We start from the raw sequence: 26,532 nt of genomic DNA on the forward strand, positions 1-26,532 counted from the left end.
AGTTTTTTTATAAATGACTTGATTGAGTCACTCACTTGTCATAGGCTGGCTTTTGCCGATGATTTGAAGCTATATTTAAATGTATATGGCTTGGAGGATTGTGTTTTTCTTCAGAACTGTCTAAATACATTGGAGGTATGGTGCGCTGTTAACAGGTTAGGCTTGAATGCAGCTAAGTGTAGTGTGGTCAGTTACTCTAGATCAAAAACACCCTTAAATTTTAATTACTTTATTAATGATACTATTTTGAGTAGATTAGAGCAAATTACTGATCTTGGTATAACCTTTGACTCTGAATTTACATTCGTTCCACACTTCAATAACATAGTCAAGTCAGCCCTGAGAAGGCTTGGGTTCATAATTAGAAGTTCTCAGAGTTTTACCTTGGAGTCTACATTAAAACTGCTTTTCTGTTGCTTTGTGAGATCAAAACTGGAGTTTGGCTGCGTTATATGGAACCCGCTCTATCAGAATCATGTTGGTCTCCTTGAATCTGTTCAGCGTAGATTTGCTAAGTTTTTGGCCTTCAGGCAGGATGGCATATATCCGGTAAGAGGGTTTGATCATCGGCAACTATTGGAACGCTTCAATCTACATCCATTACAACTCAGAAGAATGATCTTCTCTGTAAAATTCCTGCATGGGTTACTGAATGGATTCATTGATAGTCCTGTACTTCTTTCCGGTGTACGTTTCATGGTGCCTAGGCTTAATGCTAGACATCCCCTAACGTTCTTTCTGCCAAGGCCTCATACTAACATCCTGTTGAAATCGCCACTATATACAATATGCGCTATATTTAATCGGATCTGTCACATGTGCGATATAAATTTCTCTCCGGTTCATGTGATTGTCGATATCTTGGTGGATCATTACTCTTGGGATTAAGACCCATGTGTTTAAGTTATAGTTAGTAGGTATATTGCAGTTAATTTAATTTAATTTAATTTTGTTGAATATGTGATTATCTTGTTAAACTTTTATAATTGGGTTTTTATATCATATTAATAGTTATTTGTTCTAATTCTTTGGATAACTTTTGAGAATGTGACTTTACTTTACTCTTTTTCTTTTCTTTTCATTCTTTTAGGTTTGTTTGTGTGTGTTTTTTTTTTTAACTATATTTTTCATTGTTTTGCAACTGTTTCCTGTTATTGGGCAAGTTGCCTGTTGGAAATAAAGGCTTATTATAAAGGCTTATTATTATATACTTATTATACTATTTAGGGTTTCTTTCTGGGCACATTGACGGTAACATAATCCGGTTCTTCGTCACGCACGATCCAGATAACGAGGGCGAAGCACAGGGACGGGCCGCCCTCCATTCGGTGCCCCCCTTCGCGCTCGCTTGGGCCCACGGTTACATTTTTGCCGCCGGATGCGACAAACGCGTCTGCGTGTACAGTAACACCGGAAAAACCGTGAAAACTTTCGACTACAGTCGGGATAACGAGGAAAGTGACTTTGGCTGTGCCATTAGCAGCCCTAGCGGACAGGTAAGCATCAACGTCGTCAGTTTTATGAGTGAAAATTGCTTCTTGTCGGATTTTTAGGCGGTAACTTTAGGCAGTTTTGACCGTCTAAGAACATACATATGGAACACGCGGAAATCCATATGGGACGAATCCCCACCGAAATCGATAAAAAACTTCTACACGGTGACCAGTTTGGCGTGGAAACGGGACGGGTCCAAGGTGACCTGCGGCAGCTTATGTGGGGCCGTGATGGTTTTCGAATCCGGTAAGAAAACCAGTTAAGATTGCAAATTCAGAAAAATGGTGTATTTCTGTCATTGTATAGTGTTGAAACGTAGCGTGTGGAAAGACAAATTCGAAATAACGTACGTGGGGGCGAGTCAGGTGCTGGTCAAACCGCTGGACGGCAACGAAAGGGGCGTCATCTTGCGGTCGCAACACGGCGGCGAAATCGACGACGTTAAAATAATGGGGCGCGACTCTTATCTGGTGGCGAAGACTCGCGAGACCCTTCTGGTCGCCGATCTACTGCGGAATCTTTTGAGCGAGGTACGTTTTTTATTTATTTGGCGATCATATAGGGATACAACAGGCTACAAGCCCAAACAAAGTATCCACAAACTTATCTTAACTAACTATTTTATTAAGAATAATATAAAGACTAAATGGTTAAGTACATAAATCAAAATAATTTGAATATAAAAGAATATACTTAAAAAAAGCAACTTTCTAATGCTAAATTTCTACATTAGCCTCATAAACTTTCAAAGACACTATTATTATTTGACTGTACTTAGTGACACGCTAAACCTCCAATGAACGGCAGTACAAATTATAACTTTTTGTTATTCTACATAATGGAGAGTTCTGACCAGTGGCGGCTCGTGGGTTAATCTTCAGGGGGGTCATTTTGGTTTGAAAACTTATAGTTTACTCTAATAAAAAAAAACAAATCAAACTATTGATTTTTTAAAGTATTTGAAAGATCCACGGTTGTCATAGGGAGTGTGCACAAAATATTTAATAATTTCACTGCTTCAGAAAATGTTTCAGACAAATTCATGTTAATAAAAAGCTAAAGTATGGCTACTGCACCGGCACTATTGCGAAAATCCTCACGACAATATATGACTTCAAGTTCCGATTTTAGTTTGGAAATATTTACTGTGCGATAATGAGCCTTCACCATATTTAAAATATTTTGCGGAAAGTTGGTAGTGTATGCTTCAAATTTCTCTGTGTAGAATAACTGTGAAATCATGAGATGATCATTGAAACCAAACCTGTGATTTATTTTAGATATAATAATATCACAAATTTCCAGTGCAGTTCGTCGCTATGGATCCTCTGTAGTTGTAGTACTTTTTCTTTTTTTTTTGCTGTTGATGTGCTTGGTTCTTCTGATTCCATTATTTGGATACTGTTATTAAAAGACAGTATATAATTTTTGACAGATATGACATCAATATCTTGCATTTGCAATTGTTTAAACAATATATCAACATGGGGCATTATTTTATGGAAAAAATTTAACCAAAAAAAAAAAAGCTCATCTTCCAAATGTCTTTTTAAACCAGTTGCTTGATTTATATTGTTACCATCTTGCTCCTCATCAATAATTTCCTGTAAGCAAGATTTTAAATCATCTTTATAAGTGTAAACAATTTCAACACATTTTGTATTGAAAGCCCATCGAGTGAGTGCAGCTTTAGGTAGCCTTACTTTAGCCACTCTATCCAGAACCATCGTACGTTTTGGAGATCGGCCGAAAAATGACGAAAATGCGTGTAAATTTGCAAAAAATATTTTTATCGGTTTATATTGACTCGCCGCTTTTTGTAGGACAAGATTACAGATTACAGGCCTGACAGGCAAACTTTGATGTGGTCTGCCACTTGGCCCAAGGAAGTTAAGAAGTTGGCTTCTGATTTTCTGAACACTTATGTTCAGCTGAATGTTGGATCATTGGAATTGTCTGCTAACCATAACATTTTGCAAATTGTTGATGTCTGCCAGGAACATGAGAAAGAAAATAAACTGAACAACCTCTTGCAAGAAATTGGCAACAATGCGGAAGAAGGAGCCAAAACCATAATCTTTGTGGAAACTAAAAAGAAAGTGGAAGGTATTACCCGTTCTATCAGACGATATGGTTGGCCAGCAGTGTGCATGCATGGAGATAAGTCCCAACAAGAGCGGGACTATGTCTTAAAAGAATTTAGGAATGGCAAAGCGACCATATTGGTTGCTACTGATGTTGCTGCCAGAGGATTAAAAAATATTTTTTTTTTTTTTTTTTTTTTTTTTTTTTTAAGAAACATCAATTCTTTTTATTCTTTTACATTCACATTCGAAAGTGCATTTTGCTTACTCCTTGCAAGTTTCCTTCCACATTTTCATGAAAAACTTAAATTCTAAATTAAGAAGAAAATCTATTTCTATCACAGTCATAAAACAACTCTTTATAATTATGACAAATTTAGAGTATCCAAAACGACACATGCTAGGTAAGTTTAATGGAAAAAATATTTAACTAAAGATGCTGACAACACAGCCAGCAAAATTCTGCCTTACATAGAATAAATAAAAAATTCTCCTAATATAGGTTTGATGTGGGATCCACAATGCGGAATACTGAAGATTCAAAATAAGGGAAGCTCATCTCCCTTGCTTTGGTTTTAAGGAATTGATTAGTAATTTTTTCCATATCCACCTCCACTGCCAAATCTAACGTGCTGTTTTGGTCCGGTGTTTTCGCGACCTTTGTTAAAGCCACCTCCGTAGCCCCATCTACCTCTATTTCCACCTCCGTAGCTGCTTCCGCCACCTCGGCTGGCCATTTCTTGCAATTTCGGACAAATAATCTGATTAGCCTCTTTCAAGACAGACACCAAATCTCTAGCTTGTTTGAAGTTGTTGGGCGTAAAGAATGCATATGAAGTTCCAGTGGTGTCAGACCTTCCAGTCCTGCCAATCCTATGAATGTAATCCTCTGAAGAGTTAGGGTAGTCATAGTTGACTACATATTTGATACCATCCACATCTAATCCTCTGGCAGCAACATCAGTAGCAACCAATATGGTCGCTTTGCCATTCCTAAATTCTGTTAAGACATAGTCCCGCTCTTGTTGGGACTTGCATCTCCATGCATGCACACTGCTGGCCAACCATATCGTCTGATAGAACGGGTAATACCTTCCACTTTCTTTTTAGTTTCCACAAAGATTATGGTTTTGGCTCCTTCTTTCGCATTGTTGCCAATTTCTTGCAAGAGGTTGTTCAGTTTTGAAAGAAAAATTTAGAATAAAGTCATTTTTAAATATTTTAACCAAATGAATAAAAGTTAGGATTCTCCAGATCCCGTCTAAAGCGTAATTAATCCTGCAACAAGTTGATGGGCATAGCAGTGAATAAAGTGTGCATTTGGGTATATTTCTTTAATTTTTGTTTGTACTCCTTCCAGTTTACCGCTCATGACTAATGCACCATCGTAACTTTGGGCAATCAATTTTTCAGGTGCTTCATTAATTTTTAATAATTAAACTTCTTCCAATATTACATTAGTTAAATGTTGTGCGTGGTACCTGGAGGGTTAACAGATTTCCAAAATCTTTCCTGTACAATACCTGTTAATACATATCGTAATATGACAATCATCTGCGTTTTATTGGAGCTGTCTGTGGTCTCATCTAATTGAATTGCCATAAAATTTGTCTGGCCAATCTCCTTAATTATATGAGTATGTACAATGGCTAACGTTGGTTCTAAAATATCGTTCTGAATTGTTTTTGATGTTCCTTTAAATACTGTACTTTTTTCAATATGTTCTTTAAACATTAAATCCAGTTCAGAAACAAAATCGATAAGTCCCAGAAAAATTCCAGGATTATTGGAGCTGTTACTTTCGTCATGACCGCGCAATGCAATTTCGAAAACTCCGCAAAATTTTACACAGACGATTAGTTTGTTTAAAATACATTAACTAACTAAAACAAAACATTCATCCAGTGGGGCCGTCGACTACGTTAGCGATATAGGACTGAAAGGTGACTCTCACTCCCGCTCACGAAATGCGAATCTGCCCTCTTTGTTCTATTTTACATGCATTTCTCCATAAGCCATAAGAACTGTATAGAGACAATTTAAAATACGGCCCAGCCACGGACTTATGTGATGAGCGCGAGGCGCGACGTTAGTAATATATTTATTTGTTTTGCCAATGCAGACTGCTTAAAGAATTTTATAATTCACAGTGAAGTTTTAGATAAAAGATATTTTTAATAAAATTGGTATTTTTATGAGATTATTTTAGGGGAGTCATTGACCAATTGACCCTAAGAAGGAGCCGCCATTGGTTCTGACCATGATTTGCTTTCCTGAATGGAATGAAAAATAATTCGCTCGATCTGATGTTGACTTGAGGAATGTTGAATTTGAAAAGTGACAAAATAGAAGGAGTGTTTAGCTGACAATTCATTACTTTATATAAAAACGGAACGTCAGTTATCAAACGTCTGTCGAGAAGTGAAATCACGTCAAAATGCTCTCGAATTGAATTGACATCATGATATGAACCGAAGCAGGTTTTAAAAGAAAGAAATTTGTTTTGGATGCTTTCCAATTGATCCAAAAATGCTTCCAAAGTTCAATTTGCCAAGAATAATTATTAAAAAGTTTTAGACATATTATTTAGTACCTAGGGTTCTTTAACGTTCATTGAAAGAGCGACTTTCCACCTTAAGGTCCCATGGAACAATCCGGACCGGAACGAAAAGTTCTACTTCGAAAACCCGAACGTCTGTTTGGTGTTTAACGCGGGCGAGCTGACCCTAATCGAATACGGGAACAACGAGGTCCTCTGCTCGGTACGCACCGAGTTCGCGAATCCGCATGTGATCAGCGTGCGTTTAAACGAGCGCGGACATCAACTGGAAAATAAAAAATTGGCCTATTTGCTGGACCTGAAGACCGTTTTGGTGATGGATCTCGTGACGGGGGCGGCCCTATGCCAGATCGGACACGATTCCAAGATCGATTGGCTCGAACTGAACGAAACCGGGGAGAAATTGTTGTTCAGAGACAAGAAACAACGGTGAGGCGTCTCTTTTTACAACCCAACTACTGGGTGTCCCAGATAAAATGATATTTATATGGGGATTTCGTAAACGGTAAAAAATATAGTTTCGGTTAAATGTTACGATATCTTCATCTTTCTAGAAAACCTGCATTTTTTTCAACTTGTATTCCCTTCCAAGAAATAGTCCGTCTTTTCTCAAAGAGACCGGCTTACATTAAATAGTCAAGAAATAAACTCTAAGTCACAGGTCTCAAATTTATTAAATTAAAGTCAGAGGATTACACGTGTTTCGCCCATACCTAGGCATCATCAGATCGACTTGTGTATTCACTAATAAAAAGAACGAAAAAAAGAAGAAGCAGAGAACAACACTACATGATACAGGGTAGAAATTAAGTTTAAATTGGTAAAATCGGACGGAGACTAGTTACTAGATATTAATATATATATGTAATATAGGTTTATATAATAAATGCATTTATTCACAATAGAGTAAAACTCCTCTAATTCGAACTTCTTTATCTCGAAATATTCCCTAATTCGAATATTTTATACTACCAAAAAAGGTATCATCAAGTTTATATGATATTTTATCTCTATAAGTCGAATTTCTCTATTTCGAATTTTTCTATAAGTCGAAATAACGTTTAACGCATTGCCGATGGCTAACTCGAATTTTGCGGGGAAGTACAGACATTTTTCTAGGAAAAAATCTGTTTGTTACATGGATTTGCTATTGCATCTTTTTTCTTTTTATTAGTTCAAACGGAAAAAGGCTCTCATCGCGACGTGGCGGTTTTGTGGTTACAGTTTTTTGGTGCGTATGCGAATTAAGACAATTTGTTTTTATTAAAAATAATTATGGCTAAGAGAAATTTAAAGTGCTTACCATTATGTGAGAAATTTAAATTAATTGCTGAAGTGGAAAAAGGTGAAAAGAAAAAGAAGGATATTGCCGAACAGTTTGGGATACCACCCAATACTCTGTCAACGATCCTAAAAAACAAGGATAGACTTTTAGAAAAAAAAAGATGATTACGCTTCAAACTGTAAGAGGAGAAGGCTTACACCTTGTGTGAATGAAGATATTGATGAAGCAATGCTTAAGTGGGTTACTACGGCACGAAATAAAAATCTCCCTCTATCTGGAACTCTTATAAGAGAAAAAGCTAAGGAGTTTGCAACTGCTTTAGGGCGGGACGATTTTGCAACTAGCATAGGATGGTTAGATAAGTTTAAAACTAGGCATAACATCGTTCAAATGTCTTTATGTGGTGAAAGTGCTTCTGCAGATTTGGCGTCTTGTGAAGAATGGCAAAAAAATGTATTGCCCACTCTGATCGGTCAATATGATAAGGATGACATTTTTAATGCTGATGAAACAGGAGTTTTCTTTAAATGTTTACCCAACAAAACACTAGCATTTAAAGGACAAAAATGCCATGGTGGCAAAAACAGCAAGGAGCGAATTACAGTTATGGTTGGAAGTAATATGAGTGGGACTGAAAAGCTTAGGTTGCTAATCATTGGTAAGTCAAAGAATCCACGTTGTTTTAAGGGCATTAAATCATTTGCAGTGGACTATGAGTTTAATAAAAAAGCATGGATGACAAGTGAGATTTATGAAAAATGGCTATTAAAGCTTGATAAGAAATTTGCAGCCCAAAGAAGAAAAGTTTTACTATTCGTTGATAATTGTCCTGCACATCCCAAGTCTGTTGAATCTAAGTTAAAAAATATTAAACTTGAATATTTTCCGCCTAACCTTACGTCAATCTTACAACCCATGGATCAAGGAATTATAAAAAATTTGAAGCAACATTATAGGAAGCGGTTTGTTATGAAAGTTTTAGCCCATATGGAAGTGGCAACTTCTACAACTGTGACGTTACTTGACGCAATTCAAGATCTTAATAAAACGTGGACTCTGGACGTAAAAGAACAAACCATTGCTAATTGCTTTAGAAAAGCAGGATTTGTTAAAGATAAAGTTCAACAAGATGCTGATAACTGGGACGAGGATGACCTTGTTCCATTATCTGAATTAAAAACCCTGTGGACCTCATACAGAAGGGCTATAAACATGAGTGATGTTTCATTTGAAGACTATGTGACGATTGATGATAATGTACAAACAACAGGTTTTCCAACTGATGAAGAGATCCTAGAAAGCGTAATAGAAAATCTTGTTCCAAATAAAAAAGGTAGGCTAGTCTAGATTATGCCTTTTTAGATTGTAAGAATTCTTTTGTATTGTTTCAGACCCTGGAGAAAATGAAGATGATGACCAAAGCGAAGGTGAGACTGTTCCGACACCTACAATTGACGAGACGATTTCTGCTATTGAAAGGATAAGATGTTTTATTTTATCCAGAGAAAATATTCCATATGAAATACACAATTCTTTAAATTTATTAGAAGATTTTATAGATAAGAAAAAATGGACCAATTTCACACAAAAAAAAAACCGACTTCTTTAAAAAAAATTTATAAACATATTGATATGCATACTTATGTAACACATACAACATACAAAATTTTAGTTTTATACGAAGAAAATACTTTTTTTGGTACTAATAAACAATAACCCCTTAATTAGGCGTCTTTTTCTGTAAGTCGAATTTTTTAGTCTGTCCCTTGAAGATTCGAGTTAGAGAAGTTTCACTGTATATAATATTATTTATAATAAATGCATTTAGATGCATTTTATTCACACCAAATAAGTATGTATTCATTCTGCTGTGTTTCCATGAACTCAAAAAATCCTACTTTTTATATATGGACGGAAGATCAATCTGGAAGAGGTGCTACCGAAATCGGATCTGCGTTGTTGGACTACCTAACAGCTTTGGACCTGACTGGCATAACTCAGATAAGATTGTTCTGCGACGGATGTGGGAAATGCCCAAAAAAATGCCCACATCATTCATATGTTAATGTTTTGGCTCTTAAAGTACTCTCCTGATAATATTATTGAAATTATCATTTACCTGTAAGAGGACATAGTTTTTTACCAGCGGACAGAGTGTTTGGACGCATGGAAAAAATATTTAGAAAAACTCCAACCATTGGTTCTAAAGAAGAATATGTTGGATACTATTCTGAAGTTGGAAATGTTAAGGTCTTAGGATCAGAGTGGAAAATTTTCAATATCAAGGAATTACAAGATTATCTTAATAAAGTTGCAGGAATATCGGATTTAAAACGAATTCGTTTACAAAAAAATCACATTAAAAAAACTGGAGATATCAATCGCATACTTCCAATGAATTCGATTCGAAGCACAATCAGAAGTTAAAAAATATCTCTATAAAAAAAGAAAGAATTTAAAGAATTTTTCGTTGTCAGAGGTCCCGCTGCGCAATACCATTCCTCAAAAAAAAATTCAGAGTGTAAAACAACTGATGGAAAAACAATTTGGAAAAGAGTGGGCAAGTGAAAAAAAATTTGAATGGTACAAAAAACTGCTGTGTAAAGACGAAGGAAGAGGATAATATCAGCTATGATTGCGACTGCTTGGAGGAAGAATACGCACTGTTGTTTAAAGAATTTTTTTTTCTTATTTTTATTTTTTCTTTTATTTTTTCTTAATATATTGGATTAAATATTTTAAGAAATAAAGCTCTCTTGCTTAAAACAATGTTTTTATTGCTGCTTGGTAATAAAATTTTGGACAAAATCAAATAAATCCAATACTTTTGAGCAAAACCGAATAAATCTATTTTTGGTTTTGTTTTATTTTAAGAAATAATAATTTTTCAAAATTGTATTTAAGTAGAATGTATTAGTAACGACGTCTCCAATAATATGTTCTACCAAAAAAAAAGAAAAAGATAATACTTTTTGCGTTATTAAAAATTCGGGTTTTTGTCAAAATCATGTTTGGTGGATTTATTCGGTTTTGCTCCAACACTCCTCAATTTTAATATGTAGTAACTAGTCTTCGTCCGATTTTACCAATTTAAACTTAATTTCTACCCTTGACTTGTATCAAGTTCTTTGCTTCTTTTTTCGCTCTTTTTATTAGTGAATACACAAGTGGATATGATGATGCCTAGTATGGGCGAAACACGTGTAATCCCTTGACTTTAATTTAATAAATTTGAGACCTGTGACTTAGAGTTTATTTCATTACTATTTAACCCTATCTTGATATGACGGAAATTTATTTAAAAAAAGTTAATTGGCTATGAATACAAAGGCTGCTAATCAATTCTGCTATTCAAACAAGAAAGTAATTTCATTAACATGAAAATTAAATTTAAAAAAATTGAAACAACAATTCAGGGGCTTGGGATAACAAGGTACATAAGCCACATTTTACTGAAAAATTAAGATTTTTTTATTATTTAACTGGACTTTAAAGATCACAAGCCATTTGCAAAGTAATTTAATAAAAACCTAGAGTATTTTGTCTATGCAGAATATACTGGATATTTTCAGTTAATAATAAAGCGGTCAGACAATTTGTCTGAAAGTCATTTTAGTTCAAATGAGTATAGCAGACAGAGATCTAACTGATAGTGAGCTTGAACGACTATCTGAATGTAAAGTAAGGGTAAGTAAACAAAATTGTGTCTTAAAGAAATCACAAAAAAGAATTTTTTGGGTATCCAATAACCAATTTGTATAAAAACAGAAAAATTTAAGTTAGGATAAGTTAACTGTTACATACATATTGGAGAGAAACTTGTTGCCATCTGAAAAAATTCAAATATTGGACTGGTCTTTCTGATCACCTCATTTGAACCCTATAGAGGAAAAGAAAAACCCAGAAGATCTATGGCTAGTTCTGCAGAAAAAAAATAGAAAGAATGTAATGTACTATAATAGTTACCTGCTACCATTTTTAAATTATTAAATTTTATTAATAACAGAAAGTGTAGTTTTATTTTGATATGAAAAAGTTATACTACTTTACAGTCGTTTTTCTCAAAAATTACTGAATGTGGCTTATGTACCTTTTTGCCCCGACCGCTTCAATTATTTCTAGTTCTAAGTCTTAGTTAATACAGTGTTCAAAAAGACTTCCATTTTTGTTAATACACAATGTACACCTCTCAATCATAACCAAACAAGCATTTTTGACAATTTGTCATGGCATTTCTTGAATTGCAGTATGATTAGTGTAATACACTCTATCTTTTAGGTATCCCCATACAAGGGACATCAAATCAGGTGAGCGAGCAGGCCACGTAATAAGACCTCGATTTCCTATCTAATTATTTCCATATTGTTCATTTAGGTAAATAGAAATAATTGCAGAATGGTGTGCAAGGGCGCCATCTTGTTGAAACCACATGTTGGCTATGTCATGAAGGCGCAACTCTTCTAAACTGGGGTCCACGTAATTTTCAAGATATCCTAAGTATCGTGGTCCTGTCAGGTTGTCATTAAAAATGTTAAATTAAACATGTCCATTTAAAAAAACCTATCCAAACATTAAATCCCCATCTTGTTTGGTGGTGAACTTCATGTAGAAACCATGAATGGATTTTCATTGGCCGAAAAATATTATTATGTCTATTCAAGACACCACAATTTGTAAACTTTAAAAGTTTATGTTGTGGCACGGATGTAAATAGCTCCGCACGGTGGAGCGGAGCTATTTACACGTGCGGAGCTATTTACATCTGTGGTTGTGATCGGGCTTTCGCCCACAACACTTTTAAAGGAAATCTAGAAGATTCATGGCATTTTCTGATGAATTAGTTACAAAGTACTGATCATCTGTCTAAGTCTCCTTCTCGAAGTTTCTGACTTATGTGCGGCGGTATTTAAACTTTTTGAGAACTCGTTGGGCGGTAGTTTTAGATACTTCCACATTAGCTTCGATTTGCCGAAAAGCGGATTTTCCAAGACACTTTGCAGTACTACATTTTCGTTGCTATTTCTGTTTCTGTTTCTGATACTTCAATAAATTATCACGCAATCTACTGTAAGTCACTAAACCTGATTGTTGTCTTTCTAAAAAGCGCTCATTGTACATTTCCCTTGCTCGTTCAGCATTTTTGCGGCATATAAATTTACCTTTTTTCTATTTGTAAATCTCTCCATCTTAAACTTATTGTTAAGTAAAGAGAGTTTAGCACAAAAACGAACTTGTTTACGTAATTTTAAACACTTTATTAACATAAACCAAATAATAATTATTATATAAAATATCTAAAAAAATATCGTGGACGTTAATCGATTGGTCATAGTAGATAACCCAAAACTACCAAATTTTATTAAAATCGGATTCAAGATGGCGAGGTTATTGTAGGTTTTCTAAAAGCCAAATTTTTAGATTTAGCCCGATATTTTGAAAACCCCTGTAGATATCGTGGATTTTAATATCGCATCTGATTGAGCTTAGAACAGCACAACTTTTTCCCCTATTTAAGCGAAACTATATCTCTTACCGTTTATGAAAACCCGTTTCAGAAATAATTTTATCTGGGACATCCTGTATATAACCGTATAAAAGTTTTATTCCTTTCGCAGGTTGCTACTGACAGACATTTCCAGCCGATCGAAACAAACGATTTACACGGACGTCACGTTCGTCCAATGGGTGGAGAGTAGCGACGTGGCGGTGGCGCAATCCGGGAACACCCTCGCCATCTGGTACAACATCGAACTACCCCAAAATCCGACCGTGATGACGGTGCGGGGTGAAGTAACTGACGTCATTAGGAACGATGGGAAAACGGAAGCGATTTGCGTGGACGGTCAGCATGTTTTCAATGTGGAACTGGACGAGGGTCTGGTGGAGTTCGGTGGGTGACACGTCGGTTTTGATTTGTAAACTTAAACTTGTTTTATAATGAAGAATCTGCACATGAGGGACCTTAATGAATCCATTGTTAACTTGTTTAGAAGTTACTTTGAAACTGTCTATGTAAGGAGCAGCAATGCAATGGAATCTTGGAATGAATGTCAATGCAAGTAATCTTTCTCAAAATTTAAATTTTGCAGCAATTTCGGTTCAGGCATTTTCAATAGGATTTGTTGCTTGCCTAATAGACATACTTTGGGTCCTGATGGTATTACAGATGTGCTTCTCAAAAAGTGTATTTGCACAATTGTCAAACCTCTTCACGTTTTGTTCAATATGTCATTGAAAACTTCTGTATTTCCCGATAGATTGAAGAATAGGAGTTTGTAATGCCTGCTTTTAACCATGGGGAAAGGAGTGAGATCGAAACTACAGAAGTATCTGCATTCAGCCCTCTATTTCCAAACTCTTTGATAGCTTGGGAAGTAATCAATCGAGGTAGATGTGCCGAAATTTAGTCAATATGCATCATCATGGGTTTTTTTCTGGTCGATCTACAGTCACACTTTGTTGTTATATCAAAATTGGCTAATCAATGCCTTGGAGGAATTTAAATAGGTTGACTCAATTTATACAATAAATAGAGTTGTAAAGTTTTGAAATATTATAGGAAAAAAGTGGTTCGATGTAAAGGAGGTGTTATCAAGCCTTTAAATCTAATATTTATATTATTGTATACCTGCGATCATACCTAATTTTATATATATGAATAACTTTATTGTAAGATATATATAGGTGTCTTAAAATAACAATATTATAAAAAGATGCACGGTGTACTGTAGGCCTGGTTTCCATTCTAAGCCAGTTTGTTTCTAACCACAAACAGGAATTTTGCACTATCTGTATACGATTTTTTTGAATTTGTGTCACGCAGTTTTCATAAATGTCTTCTCCATAGTCAAACAGAAAACTAGACAGAATCAGAGCGTTACATAATTTTTTTTTTAATTCTTGCGATAGAATGTGTCGATTGGTGTATAATAATTTAAGTATTGGATACAATGAGATACTTGCTGGTCAAAACGCATTTGACTGTCAAAAATAATGCCAAGATATCTAATATTTTCTTTTATTTTTAAAGGCACATCACCTACCCTAACATTCATTTGATTTTTTATAACTTGCAACATAGTTGCGTTCATTCCACGTAGTAGTGAACTTTACATGTTTTTATCACTCTATTAATGTTTGATGTATATATAGCGTACAATAATTTGTATCAATATCTTGGCTTCGAATGTTATGTAAACAAGTAAGCAAAAATACAAGGATATTAAAAAGCAACCTGACAAAATTATTCCAAGTAATTTATTTTTATAATAACATAAACTGAGAGTCTTTGTTCTTGGGACGTCGAACTTTCACTGCACCCTCACTACCAAGCAAATTAAACTTCATCGCTAAAAAAAACATCTTTTTTCCAAGACAAGCACTAATGTTTGGTTTTCTCAGCAGAAATTTTTTCAAGGCCTTGTAAGAGTTTAGACCTCCTTCAGCTAATTTTTGGATTGTACAGTTACAGATTCTGATGACTCATGACAATATGAATGGGTCATTTTCATAAATATTAATTATTTTCTATCATGATGCATCCTGTTTTTTCGCTGGGCCGCACAGAATTTTTTAATGGGATTATGTTACGAGTTACATAAAATCTCTTTATAATTCGAGACACTGTACACTCAGTAAGAAGTATAAAATTCATAACCCTATTACGAATTTCAACTGATACGCTTTTACTACGAGTCAAAAAAGTTTACTTGGTGCATACCCTCACTGTGTACAACAACGTGCATTTTTTAAGAATAAATAACAGTCAAATAGAAATACTGAGTAAATGATAATGTAATTTTGTTCACGTCAAGAAATGTTTATAGATAACATGTTTGGCGTATCACCTCGAATCGGACTTTTTGGGCGCCAAGAAATGCCTGACTCGCCCAACAATAAACTAACATAGCCAGATATTTGTCAATCTTAAATAAATGAAAATAATAATCTGCAATAAATATAGTCAATATTGTAGATATATCTGTCAAACGTTTAATGTATTAAAAAGTTTTGTGTATAATTTTTCTTCTCTTTTTTTCCTTCGATTCCCAAGGCCTTCGATCGAGTTGATCATGGGTTTTTTTTGACTAGATAGTTATACTCGATTGGATCGATAGTTTTATTGAGCCCCTAGCAGAGAGTTCAATAAGTTCTTTTTTATCTGAGGCAATTTTTGTTACCTCAGGGGTCCCTCAAGGGAGACATTGTTATCCAATTTTCTTTAATTGCTTTCAGCGCAGTTTTGCTTTGGCTTTCGCTGATAACTTTAAAATTATGAAAACAATTTATCGTCAAGGGGATCAGGCACTTTTGCAGAAAGACTTGGCTGATTGATGTAGGATTAGTAAGCTTAGTTTGAATGTGTCGAAGTGCTGTTTTAGTAGCTTTTATAAGGAGGTCAGAAAACTTACTACTTCCTATCTTATTGATGTGGAACAGTTAAAATATGTAACCAAAGTAAGAATTTGGACGTAATTTTTCAATGAAAATTTGAACGGAATTATAGTTAAATCATCAAAAATTCTTGGATTTGTTCTCAGGCATTATAAGAATTTTTCAATGGATACTATAAGGGGTGTCTATGGCTCGCTGGTTCGTTTTAAGCTATAATATGCCTCCATAGTTTGGTCACCTTATCAAGCACGTACACAACTAGTCTGTGAAAAGAGTTCAGCATACATTTTTAAGATCTTGCGCATTCAGGATGGGTTTGTTTGTTGCTGATCATGATTATGCATTAATTGAGAGTCATTTACATCTGGTTATGTTACGGAATATGTCGAGTATGATGTTCGTACATAAGCTAATTAATGGTTACATTGATTGTAGCAGCTATAATTGTTGGAGTGCATAAACTTAGATTTACCAGCTAGGATTAGAAGGGGTGCCTTTAAATCTTTCCGTATTCCGTTTCACTTACTAAGTATGTTCAAATTTCTCTCATAGCTCGTTACTGTAAACTCATATTATACACAAAAGGAAAAACCCATTAATATCGTTGAAAATCAGTTCTCTTAGTCTTTTAATGAGAAAGAACTTGATGTTCTTAATAAGGGTCTAAACTTTGCACCAGTTTCAAATTGCAAAAACAACATGGAGGAGATTCATCAATTCAGTACGTGCCAGAGTTTTCGAAAGGTTTTGCTAGAGAAACGATTCGCAACCAAATTACATCTTACGAAAATCAAAAAACACATCGGGTTCTAATATTGTTACACGACTGAGAGAAAAAGATTGCTTCTAATTAAAAGCTGACAAGGTAAAAAAAGTTGTGATCTTAGACAAAGCAGAATATTATAAGCGTATTTCAAAAATGATCTCGCAGGTTAAGACAGCATTAAACGATTGCAAGAACCTTGTGTCCTCTTCAGAAAAACTTAAAAAGTTACAACTTTCGAACTCAATAACTCTAAAATTATATTGTTTCCCAAAAATTAATAAACGTGGCAGTAAAATGAGACCAATTGTCGCCACAAGTTTTTAGTAAAGCAATTTGAGTCATTAACATTACCTGATGAATGTTTTTCAGTCAGTAATTTAATTCTAAGGGAAAATCAAATTCTTGTTTCTTACGATGTATCTTCTTTGTTCCCAAGCATTCCTATACAAGAAACTTTGGAATATCGAATGGAATATTGGAATATATTAAATTAACAAAACTTTGCATGTCAAAAATTCTTTTTCAATATAACAACTCATACTATGAACAAATGGAAGGTACAGCCATGGGTAATTGCCTCTCTCCCTTCCTAGCAGAGCTCTTTATGAACCTGATGTTTTGAGTTAAATGCAAAAAATACATTCCAATACTTTCCGCGAGTTTGGTTAAGATATGTTGATGATGTGTTTGCCATGTTCGACAAAAGCAAATGCAATATTGATAATTTTGTAGAACAACACAATAACTGCTTTCCATCCATTAAATTTACCTTTGAACGAGAAACAAATAAGCGGCTTCCATTCTTAGATACTCCTGTCATCAAAAATAGTGATAAGTTAGAATTTTATATTTATATAAAAGAAACAAATACTTTTAGATACTTAACTAATGACGCCAACTATTGTTTTCAACATAAAATGGCTAGCAAGCATTTTTTGGTCTCATTTTCTCTATGTAATAACAGATTTAATAAAGAAAAAGCAACAATTAAAATAATTGCTAGGGTCAATGGTTATGACAATAAGATTATTGATAAGCTAATTAAAAGACATAGGTTTTAAGTTAACCTTAAAAACTCTACCACATTTCAAAAAGATGAAAATAAGCAAACTTTCGTCGCAATACCATATTATGATCCTATGACGAGAGGCTTTAATAGGGTTTTCAAAGACTTAGGTCTAAGAATGCTCTATCAAAGTTCGGCCAAATTACGAAATTTTTTACCCAAAAGAAAAATAATGACCAATGAAAAATCCGGGATATATGAGATTAATCGCAACGGCTGTGATAAAAAAAATAGGACAAACTATAAGATCAATTAATGGAAGAGTTGAAAAGTCTAGTTTGGCTGAACATGTTTTAAATGCTGGTCATTTTGTAGGGATAGACAACTTAAACTTACTTTAACCAGTTAATAACAATAGAAAATTAGATACCTATGAAAGTTATAAGTAGCAATATTCAAAAATAAAAAAAAAACATTCTTAACAGGGAAGTTATGTTTCTTATTGTGCGAAGCACGTTTTAAAAAACAATTTTTATTTGACAAATAGTACAAACAGCAAGTATGGTACAACGAAGATCGAGGCATAAGGCCTATACATGATAATATATAGACTAAATTAGCAAATACAGCGAAAGATGAAACAGATACAGAGTGGTCAATATCGTGGCCATAAGTCCCCTCTCCTAAGATTGAAACAACAGGGATGTCATGTTTGTTTCAACATTCTTGGTGGCGTCTTCTTTCTGTTCTGGATCTTCTGGAACTGTTCTTTTCTTGAAGAATAACTCGTATACTGCAAAGGCTATGCAGCACAGGAGCAGAATGACTCCAAGGGTTGTGGCAAAACTCCATGTAGCTAGATGTATTTGGTCATTTTCTTCTGGAAGGGTCTTGATAACTCTTGCCTGGTCTTGAAGTGCTTTTATTAAGATCGAATCGATAGAGTCGAGCTGGATCGTGTCCAATGGAATTCAATGTTAGGAAAGGATATTTCTGGTAACTGGAAGGGTACATAGTCCAGGATTGTTTTTTCATTCCAAAATTGGGAGCGTAGGTTCGAAATCTACCGACTGCGCCAGTTATGTTTCTTATTGTGCGAAGCACGTTTTAAAAAAGAATTTTCATTTTCAATTAGTACAAACGGCAAGTATGGTACAACGAAGATCGAGGCATAAGGCCTTTACATGATAATATAGCGACTAAATTAGCAAATACAGCAAAAGATGATATAAAGTAACGTTAACAAGTAAGTGGTCAATATTGTGGCCATAACTGGGATAAAGTTCCAACCTTTAATTTAATTAGTGTTTAATATTTGTTCGGCCATGAGGTGTCACTATAGGGCTATTTGAACTTTTTAAGTTAATATCCCGGTTTATATTATATATTACATATTTTTGTTGTAATTTGATTTGTTTTTCTTATACTACAGAGGATTCGTTTTGGGTTTTTCGGATTACTACTTATGTTGCTTATCTTGGATAACTCTAAGTTAGCTCGTAGAGTGCTGTTATTATATTGTTAAGTTATGTAATAAGGGAATCGCGTCATTAATAAATAAATATTTCAGGTACCGCGGTAAATGACAGCGATTACAGTAGGGCCGTGCTGTTTTTGGAAAGTATGGGCAGGTGTCCGGAGGCGGATGCCATGTGGCACACCCTGTTGGCCATCGCTGTCAAACAGCAGAATCTTGTGCTGGCCGAGAGGTGTTTTTCCGCCTTAGGTCAGTCATTGATGTTTCCACAGTTTTCCCTGTTTGAAATTGAGACGTTTTCTCTTAGGCGACGTGTCGTCCGCTCATTTCTTACAAGAAACCATGAACGTGGGACGGGAATTCTTCGAGAAACACAAGGAAAACCCGAATAATTCGCCTCAAATTTGGGCCCGACTGTCCATCCTTTACGGGGACCTCAGCACGGCGGAGAATATTTATTTGGAACAGGGCGACATCGAGGGCGCCCTTGATATGTACAAACGGTTGCACAAGTGGCAAGACGTCTTAAGGTAACTGGCGGGAAATTTGAATTATTTAGGTTTTTTTTTTAATGGGGCCGCCGTTTTAACAGGCTCGCAGACCAAAGACACTACCCGAAACTGTCGGAACTGAAAAGTGAGTACATGCAAATGCTGAACGCGACCGCTCAATACGACAAAGTGGGCCAAGCGTTGGAAAATGAGGGCAAGAGTGAGGAAGCCCTTAACATGTACCTCAAGTCCAACAAACTGCTCAGGATTCCCCACTTATTAGCGGAAAATCCCAGTTTATTGCACGACCAGGCCATAGTGGGTCGCGTGCTAAAGAATTTATTGAAGCAGGAATTGTACGAGGCTGCCGCGGATATTTACGAGAAACTGGATAAAAATGACTTGGCCATGGAGTGCTATCGGAAAGGTAATACATAGTACCTAAATTAGGAATGGATTTGGCGACGCTGTATGGTCTGTAGATATCATTTGTCACAAAGTGAAGTGTGTGCGGCGCGATGGAAAAGTAGGCTTTGGGAATTTTTGAATGTTGAGTCAGTCACGTCCCCTGTTCCTTTAAGATGACTGACTGGAAGACATGAAAAATAAGTGGAAAAGCTTGTAATAAAAAAATATTTAAACTGCCCAGACTAAGAGATTAAAATAACCCAGAAAAGTCGGTATACGCGTAAAAATGACTTCTACCTAAGCCTAGCAGAGAAAAATAATAAAGATCTTGAATCGACCTTAAGGATCATTTTCAAACTCATAAACATGTCAAATTTTCAAAGCCTACTCTTCGATCGTCGCAATTCGATATGCTTGACGATTTTTACCATTCTATAAATTTCTTTAGGCAAATTGTACAATAAAGCGGTGGAACTGGCCAGGGTTGTCAGTCCGGAACAAGTGGTCCAACTGGAGGAGGAATGGGGGGACACCTTGGTGGAAAAGTATGACTATATTTAAACACTTTAATTGTTAATAACATCGTAATTTTCTTAGTAAACAAATGGACGCGGCCATTAACCACTTTATAGAGGCGGGTTGTACCTTGAAGGCCCTAGAGGCGGCGGTGAGCGCGAAACAGTGGAAAAAAGCGGTACACATCATCAAGGTGATCGAAGACCCCGATATGGTTAGGAAGTACTATGAGATTATTGCTCAGTACTTTGCCGGAGTGAAGGTTGTACGATTACGGTGCTCTAGTACAATTCTAACTGGTGTGCCTTTTAAGGATTATTATACGGCGGAAAAGTTGTACGCGGCCTGTCAAATGTACAAGGAGGCGGTGGAGATGTACAACGAGGCGGGACAGTGGGACAAGGCCCACGCGATCGCCTCGAAATATTTGGATCAGGTGGAGGTGTCCGATATGTACATTACGAGGTAAAAATGTCCATTTTTTTTTTTAATTAATTTATTGAGTAAACTGTAGAGCGGAAGAGTTAGAGGAGGCCGGCAAGTATCGGGACGCGGAAAAATTGTACTTATCGGTGAATTCCCCGGATTTAGCCATAGCGATGTACAAAAGGGCGGAGCAGTATGACAACATGGTAAGCGTACACTTACTTAAACTTCTATGTTTCTTTCACTTTTCATTCCGTAGATCCGTCTGGTGGAGAAATACCATCCAAATCTGTTACAAACGACCCATTTGCACTTGGGCCAACAGTTGGAGGGTCAAGGCAAGCATCGCGCTGCCGAAATCCACTATTTGGCATGCGGCGAATGGAAGGCCGCGATGAACATGTACCGGTAAGTGTGTTTCCTCCGGTAGAAATGTTTAAAAGGGTTCGAGTACAACCAGGCGAACTTACTCACTCACTTTTAGGACCCTGAACATGTGGGAGGAGGCTTACCGGGTGGCGAAACAGAATGGGGGTACGACCGCGGCCAATCAGGTGGCGTTCCTGTGGTCCCGAACGCTCCCGATCGATTCCGCCGTAAGGTTACTCAATAAATACGGAATTTTGGAGCCGTGCGTTAACTACGCATGCGAAACTTACCAATTCGAGTTCGCTTTTCAACTGTGCAAAGAGCTTACCAGCAAGGTAATAAGATCTTATACTCGTGTGTATACAGTGCGAACGTAAAGGTTGGAATAAATTCATTTAAAATTCAGGGGTATGTTCAAAAAAAAAAAAACGCTCGGACATGTCGATTTTTATTTTTAACTGCGGGTTTTCTTACTATAATTTTATGTATACAGGGTGGCCCAAAAATAAGTTACGGTCATCAACGTAATTTTTTTAAATGTAAACACCTATTTTTTATTGTAGATTTAGGTTCTACATCAAATTCTAAGTACATTTCATGTACCATGTCCTATACCTAAACTCGACCGTTGACGATTGAACACAATAAAAGGCTATTTTTGGAAGAGTTATTTATATCAAGCAAGAATACATAAAAATATTTTAATTAATTTATTAAGTGTTGAAAATGGCTGCCACGAACCTCTTGGCAATATCCCAGTCGATGCTGAAATTCTTGTAAAACGTTATCGATAACAGAAGGTTCTATCAATCTTATTTCTTCCGTTATTCTAATTTTTAAGTCTTCAATGTTGTTTGGCCGATTAACATAAACTTTGGACTTAAGATACCCCCACAAAAAAAAATCTAAAGGAGTCAGATCCGGCGATCTGGCCGGCCATTCAATTGCACCCCTCCGACCAATCCAACGTCCAGGGAAAACGGTATCCAGGTACTGGCGCACGGGACGAGTGTAATGGGCTGGAGCTCCATCTTGCTGATACCATAAGGAATTATCTAATATATCCGGGTCTTCTGGATCGGGGTATAAAGTGGCAAGGCATGGAACCAAGTCATTTTCTAAAAACTCTAAATACCTCTCACCATTCAAGTATCCTTCAAAGAAAAAGGGCCCTATAACCCTGTTTTCAATCACCCCCGCCCAAACATTTACTTTTTGAGGGACTTGGCTGTGGCACTCCATCATCTAGTCCGGATTTTCAATAGCCCAATATCGGCAGTTTTGCCGGTTTACACTACCATGAAGACAAAACGTTGCCTCATCAGAAAATACAATTTTTTTTGAAAATTGTGGATTAGCATGGCACAAGTCCATAAATCTCTCACAAAATGCTAAACGCCTATCTGGGTCATCTTCATTTAGTTCATGAACCAATTGAACTTTGTAAGGGTGCCATTTATTTATACCTAAATACTTAACGACGGATGTCTGGGATATCTGATTTTTTAACGCAATATTGCGAGTCGTTTTATGGCAATCTTCTTCAACTGCCAGCAAAACATTTAGTTGCTTCTCTTCTGATATACTTGACCGACCTTTCGTATAATTATCCCTGACATGACCCAAATCCCGATATTTCTGTTCTATTTTACTGACAGTACTTTGAGATATACGTGGCCTATCAGGATACTTGGCATGATAAATTTCACAGACTTCCATCTCAGTGCGCATCCTGTTTCCATAATCAATCATCATCAAAATCTCTATTCGCTCTCGCTCACTAAGACGTACCATTTTTTGAAATTTTAATTTTATCTTTTGATAAACTTAACACAAGCAAAACTTTGCTTAGGCATCTAAATCAAACTAAATTCACTCAAAATTATTTTATATCAACAAATTGTGACAAATAAGAAAATCTCATCCATTTTTCACAAAGAGACCGACGTATACAACAGACGAAAAACAATGAAAACACAAAGTGAAACATTCTATTATTAAAATCTTCCCTTAGTCGAGTTATAGTTGATAACCTCTTGGACTTGCTCAGCCTTGTTGTGAATCAAAATTTCTTTCAATTCAATAATAAAATTTTCAAACAAGTCTCTGGATTGGCTATGGGTTCATGCCTTTCCCCACTGTTAAGTGAAATATTTTATGAGCAACCTAGAAGAAAGGATTGTTAAGGGTAGGTTTGGGGAGTTTCTCATTGAATATAAGAGGTACGTTGACGATATTTTCATTGTCTGGAATGGCCAGAAAGAAGATTTGACAAATTTTCTTCGTTTTGTGAATTCTTTGCACCCAAAGATTTCTTTTACCATTGAGGAAGAACAAAATGGTAAACTGCCATTCCTAGACCTCCTTATAGAAAGACTCAATAATAAACTAATATTTGAAATATATCGTAAACCCACAACTACTGATAATGTCATTCAATATGCGTCTATTTCTCCCTATCCATACAAATTTGCCTCCTTCAATTCTTTCTTTTACAGACTTTTTAACATCGCCCTGTCAAAGGAAGCGTTTGCTAAAGAGCTTAATATTATAAAACATATTGCTTTTAATAATGGATTTCCACTTTACTTAATTAACAAATTATACTTTAAGTTCTTTAAATATAGGTTGACTTACAACCTTCTTCATGCGAAGGACGACAAAAAGTCCTTTAGATCTTTATCCTTTTTCGGCTCAATTTCATTAAATTTAGCTAAATTTTTTAAGACCTCTAATATCAAAATCGCTTTCAAAACCGCGAATAATTAAAAAAAACAGTTAGTGAGCGTGATAGACAAGGCAAATGTCTTTTCGAAATCAGGGGTTTACTATTTGAAATGTGGGGATTGTGACGCTGTATATATTGGCCAATCTGGAAGAAAAATTTCTACACGCGTTAAAGAACATGTAGCGTTGTTTGAGAAATTTAAAAATACAGACGTCCGTGATACAAAGTCAGCGTTTGCGAATCACCTGTTAGCTTCCACACATCACTTTTCTCCAGAGGTCGGAGCTGAAATACTTCATGAATGCCCTAAAGGGAAAAAGCTTGACCTTCTGGAGAGGATGGAAATTACTAAAGCCAAGAAGAGTCCTGTTCTTGTCTGTGTTAACGACGTATTTAATTTTGAACCCAACCTTATTTTTAATAATCTTATTTAATCAATTTTATATTTACATAATCTCTTCCAACTGAAATAAGTTTAATATTGTGTTAGAATGCCTTGGCTTAACAACAAATGTTTTGAACTTCTCCTCAGTGTTCCGGTAGCCCATAGGTTATAGTCTCTGGCTTGTAAGCTTGTTGTTGCGGGTTCGATTCCCAATAGGTGTGATATTTTACAATTTTTTATTTTTTTGGTTCTAAATAACTGTATAGTCATCCTAACCTTAAATGTATGTTTATTTACTGTTTTGCCAACGTCAGTGGCTTTTTAAGGTTTTAGTCTTTTTAATGTCCTCTTTTTTTTTTCTTTCAAGACTAATTATTATTGTTTTAGGCCTGATGATGCTCTGAATAGAGCTAAACACGTGTAGCTTTAAGTAAATGTTGTGAGACCGTGACTTTGTGTTTTTCATTGTTTTTCGTCTGTTAAATTGTGACAAGTTAACAATCAAAAACACCAACCACAAATGTAAATAACCAAACAATAACTGATAGGTTGCTTGATATAAATAACTCTTCCAAAAATAGCCTTTTATTGTGTTCAATCGTCAACGGTCGAGTTTAGGTATAGGACATGGTACATGAAATGTACTTAGAATTTGATGTAGAACCTAAATCTAAAATAAAAAATAGGTGTTTACATTTAAAAAAATTACGTTGATGACCGTAACTTATTTTTGGGCCATCCTGTATACATAAAATTATAGTAAGAAAACCCGCAGTTAAAAATAAAAATCGACATGTCCGAGCGTTTTTTTTTTGAACATACCCCTGAATTTTAAATGAATTTATTCCAACCTTTACGTTCGCACTGTATATAGTAGGTGCGTATAAGTCAAAAATTGTACAATTGCTCTCAAGGTTAATGTATTTTCGTTGATCTGACCGGTACCTAGAGTTCGGACATTTTAGGGTTTTTATGCGATTCAGACCAAGTTTTTTCGAATGTGATTCGAAGTGTCGATAACGCAGAAACCATACAAGTTGAAGCTTTGATAATTTGCAATAAGATTCTTTAGTAAGTTTCATTGCACACCCATTTCACGGGTTTTCAAATAACTAACAACATTTCTATTTGGAAATTTTTTTTTCTATAACAGTTTAAAAAATGCCCATAACTCAGTGTTTTTAAACGAACCATAGTTGATAGGTATGCTGTTTAAGCATATATGCAATTTACAAAAGAGATACAATCTAAATATAGGTATAAAGATAAGATTTTTGTATCTAATATAAAATATTAAAAAGAATACATGGTGGGCAAATTCTTTTGAGCGGTAGTGTACGTCTCCTTATATAGTCTCCTTGATAATGTCAAAAAAAAAATCCGTTTATGTCAGGTTGACATTTCCTGAGCTAGAGCCGCGATCCATGTTTAATAAAACACCTTGCATACACTGAACCAAAAAGGTACGTAATATTAATAAAAAAGTACGTTGAATCAACAATCATGAACATTAAAATCGGGCCGGTGGCGGGTAACATTGTTACAACGTTCAGTTGTTCATCAAGCTACGTAAGTTTATGGTCTTTATATTATAAGTTTTGAACATCAAATCATGGACAAATAATCCTAGACTAACGATTCAGCAAACACTGATTTATGGAATGCGTACGTTGAATTAACGATTAGTGAACATTATTTGACTTTCGCTGGTTGTTAATATAACTACCAGTGAACATTGGTTTAAAGACGTGGTACGTTGTATTAACGATTAGTGATCTTTAATTTGTGGTTATCGGTTATTATTTTAACTACAGCCGTACATTAGCCCGTGGACGCCGAACGTTGATTTAAGGAGCAGTGGTGGTTATTTGATGTTTGTCGGTTATAAATGTACTACCATCAGACATTGGCTCATAGACTGCTGACATTAAATCAACGCCTAGCAATCATTATAGTTACTACTAAAAAACATTAATATGTGGAGCGTGTACGTCAATTTAGGGAGATGATTTAAATACGATTATTTTTATTATATTATTATTATTATATTTTAGATAATTATATTATTATTTTATGTTTATCTATTTATAATTAATAATTTATTATATGCAGGGCGTTTAATAAACAACATTTACAAGCAGCT

General features: G+C 35.4%; 1 protein-coding gene across 1 annotated transcript in view; it reads left to right on the top strand.

The window, feature by feature from the left end:
• Positions 1 to 26,532, top strand: part of LOC126743352 (intraflagellar transport protein 172 homolog) — a 57,751-nt gene that overhangs the window by 11,796 nt on the left and 19,423 nt on the right. The window contains exons 3-16 of the mRNA XM_050450391.1: positions 1,228 to 1,496; positions 1,554 to 1,740; positions 1,801 to 2,024; positions 6,218 to 6,567; positions 13,039 to 13,313; positions 19,160 to 19,315; positions 19,374 to 19,596; positions 19,659 to 19,984; positions 20,414 to 20,510; positions 20,563 to 20,743; positions 20,795 to 20,946; positions 20,996 to 21,113; positions 21,167 to 21,315; positions 21,392 to 21,611. Coding sequence (XP_050306348.1) covers positions 1,228 to 1,496; positions 1,554 to 1,740; positions 1,801 to 2,024; positions 6,218 to 6,567; positions 13,039 to 13,313; positions 19,160 to 19,315; positions 19,374 to 19,596; positions 19,659 to 19,984; positions 20,414 to 20,510; positions 20,563 to 20,743; positions 20,795 to 20,946; positions 20,996 to 21,113; positions 21,167 to 21,315; positions 21,392 to 21,611 — 2,927 coding nt within the window. The remainder of the gene's footprint in view (positions 1 to 1,227; positions 1,497 to 1,553; positions 1,741 to 1,800; positions 2,025 to 6,217; positions 6,568 to 13,038; positions 13,314 to 19,159; positions 19,316 to 19,373; positions 19,597 to 19,658; positions 19,985 to 20,413; positions 20,511 to 20,562; positions 20,744 to 20,794; positions 20,947 to 20,995; positions 21,114 to 21,166; positions 21,316 to 21,391; positions 21,612 to 26,532) is intronic.

The sequence above is a fragment of the Anthonomus grandis genome, chromosome 12 (assembly GCF_022605725.1).
Source record: "Anthonomus grandis grandis chromosome 12, icAntGran1.3, whole genome shotgun sequence".
Lineage (NCBI taxonomy): Eukaryota > Metazoa > Arthropoda > Insecta > Coleoptera > Curculionidae > Anthonomus > Anthonomus grandis.